General features: G+C 43.1%; 1 protein-coding gene across 4 annotated transcripts in view; it reads left to right on the top strand.

The window, feature by feature from the left end:
- The window catches only part of RTKN2 (rhotekin 2), a 208407-nt gene that overhangs the window by 155637 nt on the left and 34401 nt on the right, over window positions 1-18369 (top strand). The window contains exons 1-2 of one of the 4 annotated variants that reach the window (XM_069795978.1): window positions 12065-12333; window positions 14514-14735. The exons of 1 other annotated variant lie outside the window; for it this stretch is intronic. In XM_069795978.1, the coding sequence (XP_069652079.1) occupies window positions 14637-14735 (99 nt within the window). In that variant the 5' untranslated portion in view covers window positions 12065-12333; window positions 14514-14636. Of the gene's footprint in view, window positions 1-660; window positions 763-12064; window positions 12334-14513; window positions 14736-18369 lie in introns of those variants that run through there. 2 more of the 4 variants (XM_069795977.1, XM_069795980.1) reach the window with 2 other exon arrangements.

An 18369-nucleotide genomic window follows, 5' to 3' on the forward strand; every position in this document is an offset into this window, starting at 1 on the left:
TCTAAAGTGTGTGGGCTACCATCCAGGCTGCAACGTTTTGCATGAGTTAGTTGTCCTGTATTACCTTGCATAAATGTGGTGATTTTCCCTTCTTCTGTCATCAAGCAGTACCAAAAACCAGAAAGGAGGTCAAGAGGGAATAGTTTTGAACCGTACTTGCCTCCAAATTTTGGGCTTCTGACTATTTCTTTGAAGGAGGCCAATGCTGGCAGGACGAGATGTATGGATGTGGCCCTGTTTTGCTCCCCATTTTCTTGGCTGTTGTCCTCTATTGTCCATTATCTCTCTCTTTTGCCCACTGCCTTCCTACCTTCTCCTCCACATCAGGGGAAAGTACTCAGTGCTGATGTTCAAAGATGCAGATGAATGCTATATAAGTCAGGTGAACTTAGCCTGGTAGGATGCTACCTGAGGCTCCATCCATGTTTAGAAGAGCTGACACCCACCCACCCCCTCCAGCTGATGGTAACAAGAGTCCTCATGGCCTTGGGAACAGAAAATGTTGATGGCTTTGAGGGACCCCATTGATCTGGCATAAGCTATGTCATTTTGGTCAGTTAGATCTGAAATCCAGTGACCATCTAGCCCCAGCAAATCTTTCAAGAGTTCTCAGGGTTTACTTGCACTCTAAATATTTTTTTTGCTGGATTGGGATCCAACACCTCATCTCTTCAGTTATCTACTCCTGATGCTCCCATTTAGATGTGCAGTTCAGTCATTCTCTCAGCATTTGGAGAGGAACAGTCTCCCTTTGATATATCAGTAAGTGTGCATTTTACACTGGAGGACGTACATCAACCATTACATGTCTGAGCTTCATCCCCTGTGATTTAGATCTGGAGTGGGTAGAATCTAACACTATCGCTTACACAAAGCCCAAATTTACACAGCCATAATGTATGACTCATCTCTGAAATTTTGCCAAGTGCTGGGGAGGCATTATCCAGTTTATTTGTATGCATCTCTCTCTTTCAAGATCTCTTGAAACACTTTGCAAGATTTCCAGAAGGATAAAAGTTACTTAAATGAAACCAGCATGTACCAACCTGCCTGGTGCTGCAAGGAAGGTGGAATATTCAGAATATTCACTTTTTTTTCAGGTAGTTATCTGTATCTGTGGTACTGGGTCCCATAGTTGCTGATTTTGGGTGGAGACTGATTATCTGATCTCTTCCTGTTTTGAGGGTTCCTACAAGCTTAAAAATCATATTTCAAAAGTGAAGTAAATTTTGTTTGGCTGATAATTCCACTTTACTGCAGGTGGCTAGAAAAGGAAGTTTTATAAAACCAGTTTGCTTTTCAAGAGTTACCCTAGGTGTTTATCTTCTGATTTTTTTTCTCATCCTAGACAAGGAAAATAGGTGAGTCAGTTTTGTTTTTACTTGCAGCCACTTTCCCCTTCAGGCTTGCTATGTTGATATGGTGGTGGGGGGGAGGGGGCCTTTTTCATGTAGCGTAGAACTGGATTCTCTATGATCACTTCGGGTGCATTCAGCAGCCTCTGATTTCCCTTGTTTGCTTACTGGTTTGCTTTGAAAAGAAGTGTCAGAAATTTTTGTCTCTCCCCTTCATGTCCATGCTCCCCACTCAGGTCTTCATTGTGTGATCCAGCTGGTTTATAGGAGACATGAATCTGCACAGAGTTTCTGTTGGGGAAGTTTGACTAAACTATATATGGGTATATAAAGATAGATGCACACAACTGCACATCCGTTACCACTGTATACAGATGGAATTGTGAGTTTGGCTCTGGCAAGCAGCGCAGTCCCCCCCATTCCACTGTAAAAGCTGTGCCCGAAATAGGTATGCCTGTTCAGCTCAGTTAATTTGTATGCTGGGAAGTGCCATGTTTTTCTTGGTGTTTGGGCATGAACCACAAATGCACATGATAATTTGAGTTGCTGAGACTTACCTGCATTTAATATTTACCATCTCCTCTCTGTTTATTGAGAGGAAGTAACAAGTGAGTAGGAAAATCTAAGGAAAGACCTTAGAAACTTGAAAGAAGTATTTTAGTAACTTTTACGGTAGTGGTGCCTTAGACTGGGATTCATATTATCTTTGCATGCAGATATATTCAGGATACATCAAACATACAACAAAGTTTATTTTATTGCCACAGGCACTCATACCCACCCAGTAGGAAAGAGATTTTCTGTGGTGCATTTCTAGCATACTGATTGAGGTGCACTCAGCTTGCAAAGAGACTGAATGGGAAGGAAGAGAACATGAATGTACGTACTGGGTTTGTGTGACTGTTTGGTGCTGGTTAGTTGTTGCCTTCTCCTCTTTCGGGGGGGGCTTCACTTTGGTCACTGAAAGTCAATTTACCATCTTTTGAAATAAAAAAAAAAGTCAAGTCTGTGTTTTCAAATGAGTTTTGTTGTCACAGCAACAAGAGAGGCAGCATGCTGTGAGAGTGCTCTTGGTCCTGCAGCAGCTTATCCCACACAGTTTGCAATCAGCTTTTAGCCGTTCTGCAGACTCCCCAAGCTCATTTGTGTTCCCATAGGTAACCCCTGGCTGGAGCTGACTCCAGAAAGTTGTTTAGCTTTCCTCTTCTTTACCCATGCTGTTGGATGCTCTTATGGGTGAAAAAAAGATCAAAGTGTTCTCTTCTAGGTTGATTTGCACCATTTAGCCCATACCTGGTGAGAGTTGTCAGGTGTGAGATGGCTGCGGGCATATTTTCCAAAAGACAGGAGAAGAACGGGGTGGGGAGGAGTCTCAGCAGTGGGTCTGGCCTGCACTTCAGCCATCTTGATTTTTTCTCCAAAAAAGTTACTTTTAGGAGGATAAACAAAATATAACTAACACCTCTTGAGAGAGAAAAAGTTGGGGGACTTGCCTTCCAACCGAGTTACTCTTTACTGTGCTTATTTTGAAGGGGAAGAGGAACATAGCAAGTTTCCAATGGTGTTTCCTTAGGGGATGAAAGTCTAAGCTCTAAGTTGTAATGTGCACGAGAATGAGCTGGAGCCTTTTAACAAAGCCGTCTTGCTCCTGCTCCTCACACTGGTGGTCTTTTGAAATCTTCCACAGTGTAGCAGCGCCTCTGGCAACAGCATTGGGACCTTGAGGTCTGGTACTCAGGGACAAGTAACAGCAGCTGAACAGGGTCAAGACATCACTGGTGGCAGCGAGGGACAAATCTGGCATAGCTCTCCAACTGGGACAGGATGTTTTATATGGCTGCAACAAACGGGCCTGGTGTAAGCCAGCTTTGTGCAGCGCGTGAGTTCCTGTTCAGGTATTAATTGTGGGATTAGCTACCAGATTTATGCACTGAAAGAAGACAGAACAGAGCAGAGAGGTGTACAGCAGTTGCTGTTTCTATAGCTCTTCCAAAATGAGACGCAATCTGCAGCAGAAAAGGGGTAATTTGTTTTTGGAAGAAGCTGCCCCACTCAAAAAAGGAGACTTGAAGACAGCAAAAGACATGTCAGAATATCTTTAAAGAAAGATTTCTCCCTACAGCAAAGCCTTTTCCTCATTGGGACTTATTAAAATATAGACATTTTCTCCAAAGGAAAGAAAAGTACAAAGCACACCATCAAAGCAAAATTTCAAGCTATTTCATTCTGATAGGGTTCTTTCTGCAATGGACATCGGATGGTAAGGAACATTGCTTTTAAAACTTCATACCACATGCCTTCCATGTTTGAGGAATTACGTGTGAAATAAATCACATTGATTTCCCAACTGAAAAAAGTGCCCAAAAAGGCCATAAAAGGACTGAGAATTGCCATCTATAACTAATTAGCTGCTTTGGTGCCTAATCCTATGTGCTGGGGTTTTAAAAGTTTTTAATTTACATAAGCAGAGACATAAAAAGAACAGTGTTAAGCTGTGGTGGCAAATACAGTCCTCTGCCATATCCAAGCATGTGGGAGAGCACTCCCAAGCCCTGCAGGAAGCAGTGGGGCTGTGCTTCCCCTTGCCCTGTTCTGCCGCATCCCTGACACCTGTGCCAGGGGCAGACCGGACTCTGCTTTTTGCAGCGGTATCTTGTGTCAAGGAGGTGAGAGCCAGTTGCCTTTAAAGAAAAGGTATTCCCTTCTCCTGGAGTTTGCACTTGGCTTTGAATACATGTTATTGGCATCAGAGGGAAAGTGCAGCGAGTGGTCATGTTCAGGGGTGGATCTTTTTTCACCCCTGTTTAAAGATCCTTTGTGCAATGGAAAGCGATGTCAGGGTGTATTTATCTGCTTGCAGATACCAAGTAGGTAATTCTGCTGTCGAACTGAAATGTTATGCTGGTGCATCTATATCAAAGATGTACCCTTGTTATAAGGAACATGCTGAGGAAGAGAAAAATGCATTTCTGCAGAAGGGAGAAAGTATGGCAGAACTATGTTTCACCTCTTTTATGGACTAAAGATCCACTAAAGGCCATGTGATAGCAGCACACATCAGAGTTGTCAGGAATCTGCCTTCAAAGTATAGCCTAACTCAACAAAACATGAAAACAAAGCAGAACAAGCCAACAACCAACACTGAACCAAAAAGGCAAAGCCTCCACCCAGTCCTACTAGGACAGACACCAGATATCACATAGGAACACAGATGACAGTTCAGACCTGTGTCTTTAATGCCATCTGAAAGCATATTGATTTTATTGGATGTTTAGGGACAATTTGCTTCTATTCCTTCATGCTCTCTCCTCTTTTCTGATATTCATACGGGCAGTTAATTTCCTAGTTTGCATTATGTGTAAAGGTCTGGGGGATCAGCTATTGCTGTCCTGGGAGAATGACTGGTAGGCTGGAGGTTCCTGCAACTGGGCAGGACACTGAATGGGTGGACTTAATGGGGCTTCCAAAGTAACCGGAGAGGGGGTCACTTAAACCAACAGGTTTCCTGTATGTTGAAGAGAAGGAAGACATGATCTACAATAAAGGGACGGACTTAGAAGGAAAGTACAGAGCACTTATTAGTTCCCGAGTACTAGTGAGATGAAAGAGCCTGGTTCTCTCCAGTGTTTTAGCTTTGCTGGCTAAAACAGCAAAAACATAATACATAAAATACATAAAATAAAATACATTAAAACATAATACTATGTTCAGTATTTATGTTGCAGTTAAGCAACAGCTCAAACTGGGCGAGAAAAGCAACATGGCTGCACAGCCATTCTGAAGTCCTTTGCCTCTTGCAACAGGTTGCATGTGTCAAGGACAGAAATTTGTTAGACACAGAGGGTGAAATTCACTGGAGCACATGAGGCCAGTGTGCAGGCAAGGCATCGTTTGTCCCTTGTTGCAGCTCTGCTCTTGTCTAAATGGTACTTATTGTGGGAGTGTTAGGCACTAGCTTGCTGTAGAAATGGGCCTTTATTTACATCTGGTATTTTGTGCCAAATGGCCTATGTTAAAACAATGTCTTATGTAGTGCAAAATGAGGCATGAGTTCATTGTCCTTCAATGGACGATTTTATTTTTGTTGTTATAATGAATGCTACCCTTTGCAATTGCTAAATCTGCCGTGCTCAGAGCAAGGTGATGGATCATCTTTAGTATTTACCACTTTGAAGGCACTGACTGGGAGCATGTGAGCAGGTTCAGCTATGGGTATTATGCTCAAAGCAGATTTTTTTCAAAAGAAGGCTCTGAAGTCAACAACATTCTCATTCACAGGGGCTAAAAAGTGCAGTGAACTAAAGATACATATGCAGGTAGCAAACAAACAGACAACACTATGCTCTAGCTAATTTTAACAGATATGTACCCTTGGAAAAATTAAATAAGTAAAAGGCACAGTCCTTGGGAAATATTGTGCTCCTGCCACTACCACATCTGCAATGAAAACATGGGAACACTTACAATTTGAAAGGTGTATATTACATATCAACAGCTGATATGTAAAAAGATTCCCCAAAACAGATGTTTTCACATCTTTCAGGCAGTAGGTATTGAAGGCTGTGTGACTAGACACTTCTAGCTCCATATGAGGCTGGAAACTGGAAGAATGTGTCTTCACTAAAGGAAAAAAAAAGTATTGTGGCGTGGTGCTTTCTATCTTTTCCCCAAACTTCTTGCCCCCAGATGGCTGTTAACTTTATATAATTTGCAGCCAAGGATCCTCCCACAGGGAGCAGGAACACAGCCCAAACTGATCCCATCCAAATGGGGCTTGCTCCCATCTCCAGACTGACTAATTCCAATGTTGAACTCGGGTGAGCCTTCCCGGCATGTGAAATTTCTCCCGCAGTTTCTCTCCAAGGCTTACATGAAAGGTGTCCTACTACCCAGGATTCGAGTTAGGGCACATTGTCAGCTTCCCATTCTCTGTTGAAACATTTTATCCTAAACTCAGGCTATTTGGTTAGATCAGTAAATTCAGTTTAGAAATGCCCAGAGGTGAAATCATTAGCAACAAGAGAATGATTCGTCCCTTACAAAAATCTGAGGCCTCAGAGATGTAGCCTGGAGAAGCCTGTTTGCTATGGATGACTTTCTAGCCAACTATCAAGATGACTGCCAGTAAAATTCAGTTGGCAGCACATAAACCAATATGGTGCCAATTATGTATGAAAGTTATTACCCCTAAAATGGTCAAAGATGTAGTTGTTCTCCACCAACTTAGTGATGCCACGTAGTAAGATAATTTAGAAGGAATGCCTAAAAATTTGTGTGACTGGGGTGGTGATGAGAAAAACCTGTTCAGATTAGTAATGTGTGTACTGCCTGCAGAAAGCTGCCAATGAAGTTCTGGGTGCTTCAGTGCCTGTTGGTGCCAATTGCCTGTTTAAATCAATTCAGCAAGAGCGTGTACTTGTCTGTGTAGCAGGCAGATGTAACAACACACATATGTGTGTGAAGGAACATGTCCCTCACTAAAAAGTGTGGAGAGAGATGTACATTTGGGGAAAGACTTTGATTGACACAAGGGGCAGCTGAGGAGCGACAACCCACTCATGCCTTTCAAAGCTCCCTCCTGGGCTGGCGTTTGAAAGATGGAAGTTGATGCAGGCCTGGAAGACAGTCTATGACAAAGCAGGGATATTTTAAAAAAATTAAGACTGTAGTGTGAGTGTCCACACTATGAAATAAATGAAGTAAAAATGGTCTTCATGTTAGGTAGTGGCTTGCTTTTGCTTGCATTTTCGCTCACAAAATCTAATGCCTATGTATGTAAGTAGGATGACTCAGTGTTGCAGAGATTGTTGATGGACAGGGTCAGGGAAGACATTCCCAAATAGGGAAAGAATAAGAGAAAGCAGAGATTTTAACTTATTGGTTAAAACTGCCTATTGCGGGCCTTAGTGCACAAATGCTGTTTGCACAAATGTATTTGGGAATTATCTTAAAAAAGTGATCCTCTGTGTCCCAGATCAGACTTGGATAACTGCCCCTCTGGGTCTGTGTTAGCTGCTTAAAGACCCTGTGAGGAAAAATTTGCTTGCTGTTTGTTGGGTTTTCTTTAAACGGCCTGATTACATTTTGATGACACTGTACAAACACATGGTTAGAAACAAGTGCTAGAAATAGCCTCCTAGAACTCAAATTGGTTTTTAAAATAAGCAAGTGAATATGTGCATGCGTGTAAGTCATGCATGCATCCAGGCAGAACTAGTTATTTTTATTCTTCCAGATGAAATTGTCTGTAAAAACATGAGATGCTATTTATTGTTATCATTTTTTATAATTTAAAATGCTAACAGTGACATGAAGCGTTGTCTCAGCTCATTTAACAGGCTGTGAAACAGTTAGAAGGATGGTGGAAATCTCTGACAAACCAACCTCAGGTAAAATGTAGTTACTCATATTTGCTACTCAACCCCTGCTTTTTTGTAATGGTGAGTAAAAATGGGTCATCTTATTAGGCAAAAAAATACTATCATTTGCAAGAAATGTTTCCATCTCACATTGAAGAGAACATAGGTATAGCCCAATGTCATCCCCTCCCTGTGGTTTGACTTCAGGGGGAACTGGAGTAACAGGCAAAAATAGCAGGACTGGCTTCCCTCAGTGCAACCGTGGTGAGCTTGAAAAAGGTATGTTGCCTGTTGCCTCGGCTGTGGAGCGTTCACAGGGCAGAGTGTCCTTTGCAGCAAATTTCTCTCCTTAGATCTTTCTACCTTAGGAAAAAGGTATTTTAGTCCCTCTTAGATGTGAATAGACAATTTTGATCCAACACCGGAGTGATTCAACAAAAAATCATCACCTGTATAAAAGACATAGTCTCTGACACTGGGCTTATTCCCAGTAACAGCCTTATGTCCGTGAGCAGGGTCCCAGAATTAGCTGTGCTGTGGCAAAGGCTTTTTGTTGCATTATGGCTCTTTTGAGGCTTTGTGGAGGCAAGTTATTACACAGTGCTATTGCACTCTGAGAGGGAGAGGGAACGGCACCACCTTGCCTCTGGTCACTGCTGGCAGGAGAAAACCACAGCTGAGTTTGGATTTAGGGGGAAGTTTGGTGGAGACACGGGCACTAGGGATGCTCAGAATGGAAAATTAACTGGCAGTTCTAAAAATTTAAATCCTTTTATCCCTTCAGATGTATTTCTTTAATCTAAGCACTTGAGCGGATGAACTGCTAAATAGTGTTTTGGTATCTATTTCTGTGAGAAACAGGAGATAATTGCAAGCCAAGTTTTCCTTACGGACCAGAGGCTTAAAACCTCTGATAGAAATTTCCAACCACAAAGGGTTATTATGTTGCTTTTAAAAAGTATATTGATAGTAATGAGATATTCTTTGGTTTTTACTGTGTTATTTTCATGAAATAACATTTGCCTTAATCCTTCTTGTTTTGGCTTGCTCTCTTTCTTGGCCTGATCCATATAAAAAATGCCCATTTATGCAGCTGGTACCCAACTCAGGACTTAGAAAAATGCAGATAAACCATAGCTTTGTGACAAGGCAGGAAAAACTACAGAGCTATAGATGGTTATAGCCCTAAGTGTAACTGGGAAAACTATTGAGACAAATTGCTTACTGCTGAGAAACAGTTCTTGGGGCAAAGCGAGAGTTTGCAGTAAACTATAGATTCCTACCCATGCCCCTTTGAATATCCTCCCTGAGACAGGATCAAAACAATCCAAAAAGCATGTGAAATGCAAAGAAATAGTGTTTGATTCACTAGTCCTACCAGACATGGGCTATTGTGCCTCAGTTATGTAGGACAACAGCTGTCACCTCAAAATGTGACTTGGTAAGGGACAGTTGCTATTTACTTCCTTAGCAATGCTGCAGTGCAGGGGGAACTTGAATGCCTCTGGCTGCCCAGAGGGCGGCTTATGTTGCTCGGCCTCAAGACCACATTGCTGTGCCATTTTTCTCTACCTAGATGCCTACACTCCAGTACTTGGAAAAAATCAGACCAGACTACAAACTCACTTCAGGCAGAGACCATTTGCCAAGTATTGTATTCTGCAGAGATATTCTAAATTGTATGGGAAAAAAAAAGACACCATCTGCAAATACTGAGCCTGTATCCACCTTCAGACAAAAAATCTGATGCTGATCCTGAGAGCTAACTGGAGAATTTCTCTTTTTTCCTGGGAGATTGCTATCAGAACTGGGCTTGTATCAGCTCTCCCAGCAACAGATGGTAGTCCTCTGGCTAGCAAAAGGAAGGTGATTTTCTATCATTATTTTCTCATATAGGAGTTTATCTTTAGATTTGTGATATTCTCAGAGTACTTACTCCCTGTTTCAAACTCAAAATGGCAATCCATTTAACTGGATCCAGTGACTTTTCACTTGCCTGTGCAAGATCATCACAGACCTCACCCTGAAACTGGAACATATAGTGCCCAGTTAGATTCTCCCATGACACCAAATGCTGACTTCACCAGCAGGCTGTCCAGCAAACATTTGGATGCAACTGTCTCGGATATTTTATACACCAAACACCACCTGCAGTAAACACATAAGAAATCAAAGCAGGACCCAACAGAGAAATCCTGGTATAAAGGTATGATATGGGAATGACAGTGTAGAACCTCTAAGAAATCCTTTTTGTACTGAATATCCCTTTAATATTGAGCAGCTGAAAGGACCTCTCAGAGTTTACATAACAGTATCATTTTTGTATGACCATAATTTCTCTGTGGGTGTACATGTCCCCCTATTAGCAATGGATCCAAGTAGCCAGTTTCAACGAGGTTTGATGTTGAAAGGAATTAAAGATAATTTCTTTCCTTCAGCTGCTGTGGAGGTATGAAGTCACACAGAAAAGAGAGACCATATAAATTTCTAAACTTAGGGAAAGGCTGCAAAACTCATGCTTTGTTAGACACTGTGTGTCCACAGGAAGTGTCTTCTCAGCTGGACGAAGGCTTCTAGTGAAGCTGTCAATCACCTCTGAGGATCCTTGTCCAACAGGATACTTCTGATGGGGTTGATTCTGTATTTATGTGGGGACCACATGTGAATTGGCTTCAAAACAAATGCCCCTGGTCTCCCAAGCAGAAACAGAGGAATACATGTGACTAGTCTACCTCAGTTAACCACACTTCATAACTTGTCTTTTGCATGAGCAACTTTAAGACATAGAGGATCATCAAACTGGAGTTTAAAGTCATGCAGTGCTTAATTTGATTTTTAAGGTTTTCAGGTTTAATCTCAGAAACTGTTTTCCAAATTCACATGAGGATGGATTTTTTGTAACTTGCTATTTCTGTTATGACATGTATTTTGAGTGCATTTCTCTCATATATGGTGATTTAAAGAGGCTACAGTAATTTAATCTGGAGGCATTTCAAGATGGGATTAACATCAGGAGTACTGGGAGGAGCCAGTTTCTGGGCTCTTACCTGGAAAAAGGAAAAACAATTCCTTGCGCTTTTTCAGACTTTTACAGTTTCTTTTAGAAATCCTACAGGAATGTACAACTATCAACAAAATAGTTCATTGAAGCACCTCGTATCAATATTTTGTTAATGGCATTGCACAGGATGTGGCCCTGGTGCCATTTGGAGCACTAGAGCAGCTGAAGGAGGACTGCGGAATATTAAAAAACCTCGAGCAGAAGATGAGCAAGCTCTCAGGATAAAATGAATCTGAGAACACCTGAAATCATAAAAGTTTAAGCTATTCTGGCTTCTGTGTCTTAATTATCAGAGAAAGGTAAGAATGATGCATCCTAGCTAATTTAGGTACCTGCATGTTATAGGATGACGTCTTCAAAGACTGACTCCATGACTACCTTAGAGAAGATACCTCCTTCACACTACTCAGGTAAATGGAGCCTACAAACTTTTCTCTTGCTGTTGCTTTCACCTTGCTAGGGTTAGGCTTTAGCTCACTGTTGTGGGCCAGATGATTAATTTTCACCTGATCCAATCAAAACTGAAGCAGAAGTGCATGACAGTAAGGTAGTTACCCATATTTAATTTGTTTTGTAGGACTACATGTTGACCTTCTGTGCAGCTAAGGAATGGAAAGACTTCAACTGACCTCAGCAGGCTTAAATGAAGAAATGAGTTACCAAGGCTAATAATTTTGCCATTTAACTTAGCCCTGCCTTCAGTAAGCATTCAGGTAAACACCCTAAATTCCAGAGTCTCTGCCAATTTAAGCAATCTATAATGGTCATATGTCATGGTAATCAAAGTCAGTGGCATTCAATGGCAACAGTCTGCTTTTCAGTTTAAAATTAAATAAGTAGGAGTCAGTTACAAAAAGCCTTAAAAATTCTTTTCTGTGTGTCCAGTACAAATCTTCATATATTTCCATTTAGGATAAATCTGAATAGGAATTGAATAGATTTCTACTGGCACACTCTGATGATACTCAAGGAGTAGGTGTAGCAAGCTGTGGGAACTAAGAAATTAAGAAAAATATTGCAGTGCTGTCAAGAGTAGGTGTAGACATTTTGTACCTGCTAAACCAAAATGATGGGCCTAACATTTAAAATAATGTGCTGATGTAACACTCAAGCAGAACAGTGATTTAGATAGACAATGATCTTTCCTCTGCTATCCAGTTTCCCTAATACTAGAAGGAAGCCAAATGCTTTGCAATGCAAATAGAGTTGCAAATAAAAGGATGGTGTGAAGGTGTGATTCATCTGACAAACATGTTTCACTTGAGAAACCCCAGAAGGCAGGATATAGATCCCCTGTTTAATTCACCCTACCCCCTTCTGGCTTCTCTGCACTAGCGCACCAGTGACTGTGCAGGATTTTCCTTGTTTTGTAGGTTGTGCCTTGGGTTTCTTTGCCCTTCAGTGGAAGGTTGTCTGGAGAAGAAAACACGGTTACAATGCTTCTTTTTTTATTGTTGCTGTCTGCTGGGATTGCTCTTAAATTAGGGAGCAGAATAGTTGCTAGCTGAATCCCAAATCTCTGGATAATATAGATGGCATAAAGCTTTCTTCATTTCAGGTTAGTGTGTGTGCTGCAACAGCAGGACAGTGTAGCTGAAGTTAGGCTTGAAGTGCGGAGAGAACATCTCGCCTTGTACAACACCTGCAGAAATGCCATATAAGCCTCAGTCTCATGTTCCCTTAAGAGAAAGGACTAGAAGTTTGGTGAAATGTTTAATTTTTTAATTAAGCATCTGACAGATCAACTGAATTATGAAGCTTGATTTTATAAAGAAAAAAACGAATGTCTCGGAAGTGAATGCAAAGGAGGACCAAAGCAGAAGCAGGTGCAAGAGCATGAAAAGCCAGACTTTGCAGTAATGTGTTTCTAATGTAGTGGAAAACTGAGCATTTGAACCAGCTCAAGAGCAGATAATGCAATGAGCTTGAGAAGATACTATTCATGTTAATTAGGGCTGAGTCCTACACATTTAACTCCCACTGATTTCTTAAGGGTTCCAATTCAAGTCAATGTCAGTAGGAACATGTAAGGGCTGCAGGCACGGGCTCTTTACAGTATTAGTAGTCACATTTTGAGACTTATTAAGACTAGGATTTGCTGAACAGACTGTACTGCAAAACCATGCTAATTAGCATCTAAAATTCTTGGAAAGCTGCCACAGATTCCTGGGAGCTGTCTACACCACCAGCAAAAATGGCTTTAGAGATGCTGATTGCCTGAAATAGGTTGGGGCATAACTTGTCCTTTTGCAGCGATTTTTATTGCATCCATGTAGCCACCCTGGCTTTTGACAAAACCCTTTTGCTGCACACCTGAGACAGCTGTTCTTGGTAGTCTCACTGGGAGCGTTTCTGGAAAACTTGAAGCAGTGGGTTTGTTCTAGAATCTAACCTGGAGTGCTGAACTGCTTGGGATGATGCTGGGTGGAAAGTGTTTCAGTGTGTCTTTTTTACATGTTGTATTACTTTTCTGTGGTAGTGCACGATCTTGTGAGTTGGTGAATGAATTTTGGTAAGGCAGAATTATAGCAATACTTTCCTTATTTTTTTATCTTTACAGTAAGGCTATCATTTCCAGCTGCTCCCATAGTTTACATAAAACTCATTAAAGGGTTTCAGCCACTGATGTTTGTTGAGACTGGAGCTCCTCCTCACTTATGTTGGTCAAGTGTTGAACTGATGATAATGCAGTTCAGTTAACTTAAGACTTTCACTTGTTTGGTTTTAATTCCAGGAAAGTTCTTTTCATGACGTGTTCCTGTTTCTAGTTAGTTTTCCTCTGTAGCCCAGAAAATTATGTGGAGACTTTTGAGGCTGAAATCCCATCCCTGACTGATTCAGGGGAGGCCAGACCACACCTTAAGAGATATGCCTTACTGTGAAGCAAAAGGGCACTCTGATTTGGCATGTCATGTTCTCCCCTCTTTTGATGGGTGTCTTTTGATGTGGCTGAAATCCTGAACTCTGTAGCAGAGACAGGAACGCAAGGCTCCTGCTGGGATGCATGGAGCACCAGGATTACATGGAGACTTTCCTTCTGATCTCCCTCCAACACACTCTTAGATATCTTGGCTGTCCATACGCAGCTTGTAAAGATCATACCTTGATTAGAGCAAAAGCCTTTTGGCTCCCTGATGGGATTTCTCCACTGGACGTAGTGCAGAAAGACTTCTTTTGAGAAAGTCTCAGTAGCTAAAGAACAGGGGCGAGTATCTAAAAATGGGAGAAAATGTAGCGCCTATAAATATATAACCTAGGGTAGGGCTTCCCAGTTGTGGCATGCATCCTGCCAATGGTACGCAGAAGACTTCAGGATAGTCTGAAGGTATTTCATGAAGATCTGAATGCCTTCTTACCCTCAGGAACATGGCCCAGGATGGAGACGGGAACTGCTGAACAGCTGCTGCTGCCGTCTCTGCCTCGAGCTGAGGCTCAAACACTTTGGAGGGAAGCAGAGCTCCCTGTCCTCTGCCTTCCACCAAGGAATATGTACCTTTGGTCCAGAAGTTCATGATTTTCCTTGAAGGCTAGCCCCCTGTGTTTGTGCCCTGGTTGTAAATGTCAGGGAGCAAGCAGAGCTGCCAACCACCCATGTGAAATCCCGATGAAGCAATGAGGCTTTTCAAATTTTCCCTTCTAATTGCATGTTCTTATATTTTAAATAAGCATATGTTAGCCAGGAGACCTCTGTCTTCTGTAGAAAGCTGTTAGCAACACTGTAGATCTCACGCGTTCCAGCACATTTTACTTCTCGCAAATGTTGACAACCATGTGCAAAGCAATGAGGATCCGTGCTTGTGACCATCACGCACTGAGAAGGAATTCAGAGAAGAAAGCCAAGAGATCAGGGATGAGGGATGGATGGGAGACATTATTTTGGCTCGTTTGTTGCATCTGCTGAAGACAACCAGAGCTGCAGAACTGGCAGCAGAAGAGAGAGATGGCTCCTGTTCCTCTCCGGTCAATCCAGTGAATAATTAATGCACTTTGATTTTAATATATGATAGTATAATATACTTTTCACAATACATGCTACTGGCACAGCTATTGAAGTACTGTTGTATTAAAGACGTATAATTAAATGAACTGCAGAAACCCAAGAACGTGGTTAAAAATTGATGGCGTGCTTCCGAGCGGCAGCGGCTGCTGCTGTGTGCTCAACAGCCGGTGGCGAAGCGGCCGCCGGCCTCCCCTTCCAGCTCGTTTAGGGAACGTCACTCAGAAAGAAGCGGCATCGGCCTATTTCAGAAAAGCGAATTAACGAGGAACAAAGGAGCGGGGGTCTCCAACTTCATTATTCAACACTCACTATTCTAGCTCAATAGCGGGGAGTTAGTATTCTATCAATAACAGTTAACAATGCATTTCTGCAAATCTATCGGCAGGATCAAACCGATGATTTTCGCGACGCCGGCCTGTCGCACCTGGGAGCGGAGGCGCGCCGGCCGCGGCCCCCTCCTCGCAGCGCAGCCTGCTGTGTCGCGCCGGTGTCGCGCGTGGGTGGCCGGAGCCCACGGACGCCGCAAAACGCGGCCGTCCCCGAGCAGCCGGGAGGGGCGGGCGGTGGGCGGGGCCGCGGCGGCCGTTGCGGGGGGCGGGAGTTTTGAACGGCGGCGCCGTTGAGGAGGATGCGGCGGCGGCGGCGCGTGCCGGGTGCCGAGGAGCCGGTGAGCCGCGGGCGTCCCTCACCCGGCGGGCGGGGAGGCGGCGGCCTGGGACGGGGGTGGCGGCGGGGAAGACGGCCGGCCGCGGCAGGTGCCGTCCGTTAGCGGCTCGGGCCGGCCAGCTCCCGCTCCTGCTGCCAGCGGACGGCGACCCGCAGCCGCCCGGCTTCGGGCGGTTCCCGAGGGAGCCCGCTTAAGGCGATGGAGCCGGCCGCCTGCTCGGGCTGGGCAGCGGCCCGGGCTGGGTGCGGTAAGGCAGCCCCTCAGCGGAGGTCCGCTGGGGAGAGCGGGGCGCGGGTTAGCTGCCCGGGCAAAGGGGACGCTGCTTTGGTGGGCTGAGCTCTCTGCTCACCCTCTTCAGGGTCTCGGAGCGTGAAGCCGATCCTTTCTAGCTCTTCGATCTTTTAGTCGTTGATTTCCCATTAATGAGATTTATTTTTTTTTACCTCCAATCATTTAAAAAAACTGAATTGGTTGAACTCAGCTGTGTCTGTAGAGCTATTGTTGTCAACTGCAACAAATACTTATTCCTGTGTCTAGCTAGAAAAGTCCCCAAGCTAGTACCTTGACTTCACAGCCTCTGTTTGAGAAGAACACTTGCTGCCTGACTACTTGCTTATTTTAAATAAATATAGTAGACCTATGGGCTTTAGATGTAAGCCACCGTGCTAATAAATCGGAAGTATACCTTGGAATAAGATTCTGAAAGCCTGTATTTAAGATATCAATTAAATAAAGTAAAATTCCAATCTGTCCTGCCTTCAGCAGTATCCATGTAATTTTTCTTGGCTATTGTTGGATTCTTTTTTTGTTTTGTGACTCCATCACTTATGCAAAACTAGAAATCCTTTAAAATTTCTTACATTGTAGGTATGCTTAGGTGAGGAATACAAAGACTTTCTGAAAGTATTGCTTAGGTAGTTCCTGAGTGTGGGGCTGAAAATCTCAACATCTGTTAGTAATCTTGTCTGGGTTATGCTGCCACTGGTGGGGGGAGGATGGAGATCACAAGGGAAACAGTGCATTAGAAGACAGCATATGGCAAAATAGTGCTGTGTCATTCCTCCAAGTCCAGATGGTATGCTCATATTTTTAGAAGGAACTGGGGAAAAAAAAAAAAAGAAAACCTGACCAACTTTTTTTTGGTAGACATGAAGAACTTCATACATTTCAAATCAGGCTGCTAAGTCATTCCTTCAGATGCGATTTATATGGTGTGATTATTTAAGCTATGGCCCAACAAGCATTTAATGCTAGTCCAGAATATTTTACGTGAGCCTGGCTGAGGTGTAGCATGGACTAAATCCTTTGTGTAGTTCTGAAAGTCCTAGTACAGATACATGCAGATGCCCCAAATTAGGAGAGTTTATTTCCTCACCATAGTTAAGTACCAGGTGATAGAGCTGGAAAGGAGCCGTGGCCTGTGCTGCATCAGTGCAGAGGCCTGGTACCCTGGGAAACGTTGGGGGGAAAGTACTATTTCACTCTTCTGAGATGAAATTCAGCTTTGTCATAGCTGATGTATTAGTTTAGGCTCAAAGAATGAGTAATTATTTCTTAGGAGCAGGTGTAGGCCTTGCTTAGCTTTTCATAGCTGTGTAAAATTTGACTCAGAATAAAAGAAGATTGATGAAAGCTGTTTGCTTCTCCTGGGATGAGCACTGAGATAATGTGTGGATAGAGAAGCAGGTGCTGGGGATTTGGAAGTGTTGGTGCAGTGCTATCCTGCATGGGTTGTGGTTGAGATTTTGGAAAGCAAATCCGTGAGGGGGGGGAAACCTGGGGTAGTCTGTGATGCTATACTGGGTCCCAGGCCTTTGAATATCGACTGTAGGGAAGACCAGAAAAACTTCTATGGAAAACATCTCTGATGTGAGCTTTGGGAGCTATTCACCACCAAATGACTCACTGGTGCCAGAAAGCCTGTGTCACGGTAACTTGTGCATGTTCCAAATATTTCTTATGGGGTCTCAGATTGAGAGTTCTTAGTTTCTGGAGAGTCCTCTGTACTTTATTAGTGCCCTTCTTCATGGTGGTGTCTAATCATCTGTGCTGTCACCGTGTGACTAAATTGTCTTAAACACTGGTAAATTCAGTAGAACATATATTTGTCCTGCTTTGCCTGATTACACAAGCTTGGGGTCTTTATCATCTTGGGTGGGGGGGAACCCACCTCCTTTATTACCCGAGGAAAACGAGAAACTATGTTTGTATATGGGGGCTTAGCGACTTGCTGGCTCTTGATGTGGGGCAGAAGAACCTTCTGTATGGCTCTAGGTCCCATTTTAGCAAGAATGAAGTTGCTGTCTATAACAGGAGGCAGGAAATAGAAAGAGAGGCTTATACTGCTGAAGGGATCCGATAGCCTCTGGGTTTTTACAGTAGAGTTCTGAGGTGGCTGGGGATCAGCTCTGTTTCAGGTGCCATGTAGTGGAGTATTACAACTTCAGCATGTTGCTGAGTGTGGCTTGTGGACTGAAGCCCGCTGTTCCTTTAGGGTAACAAAGGAGGGTGGTTTGGAAGGAGAAATGCTCTGTGAACAGATGGAACAGGAGCTGAAACTTTATCTTTACATTATGGAATCAGGCCTTCAAAACCAATAAAACCCAATCCTGCAAGTTGGGAAGGAATGGATGGTGGCTATGTAGTGAGCTTCCACCTGCCTCTTGTGACTGCTATGAAGGGTCACTTTCTCATGTCAAAGGCAGCTAATGACAGAGTGAGTCCCAAGTAAAGAAGAAAATCGTCCACATTACCCCTTTCGTGGGTTCTGGATTTCTCAGGTACTTGAGTTGTGCGGAAATTGGCTCCCTCTTTTTTTTCTATCCTGTTTAGAGTCTTGAGGGAGAGCAGTTGCCAGTATTTTTCTACCAGCTAAAATACCAAACTTGTAAATTCAATTTATTGTACCATGAGTAGTTTCAGTCAAT

This window comes from Haliaeetus albicilla, chromosome 11, assembly GCF_947461875.1.
Source record: "Haliaeetus albicilla chromosome 11, bHalAlb1.1, whole genome shotgun sequence".
In the NCBI taxonomy this organism is placed as follows: Eukaryota; Metazoa; Chordata; class Aves; order Accipitriformes; family Accipitridae; genus Haliaeetus; species Haliaeetus albicilla.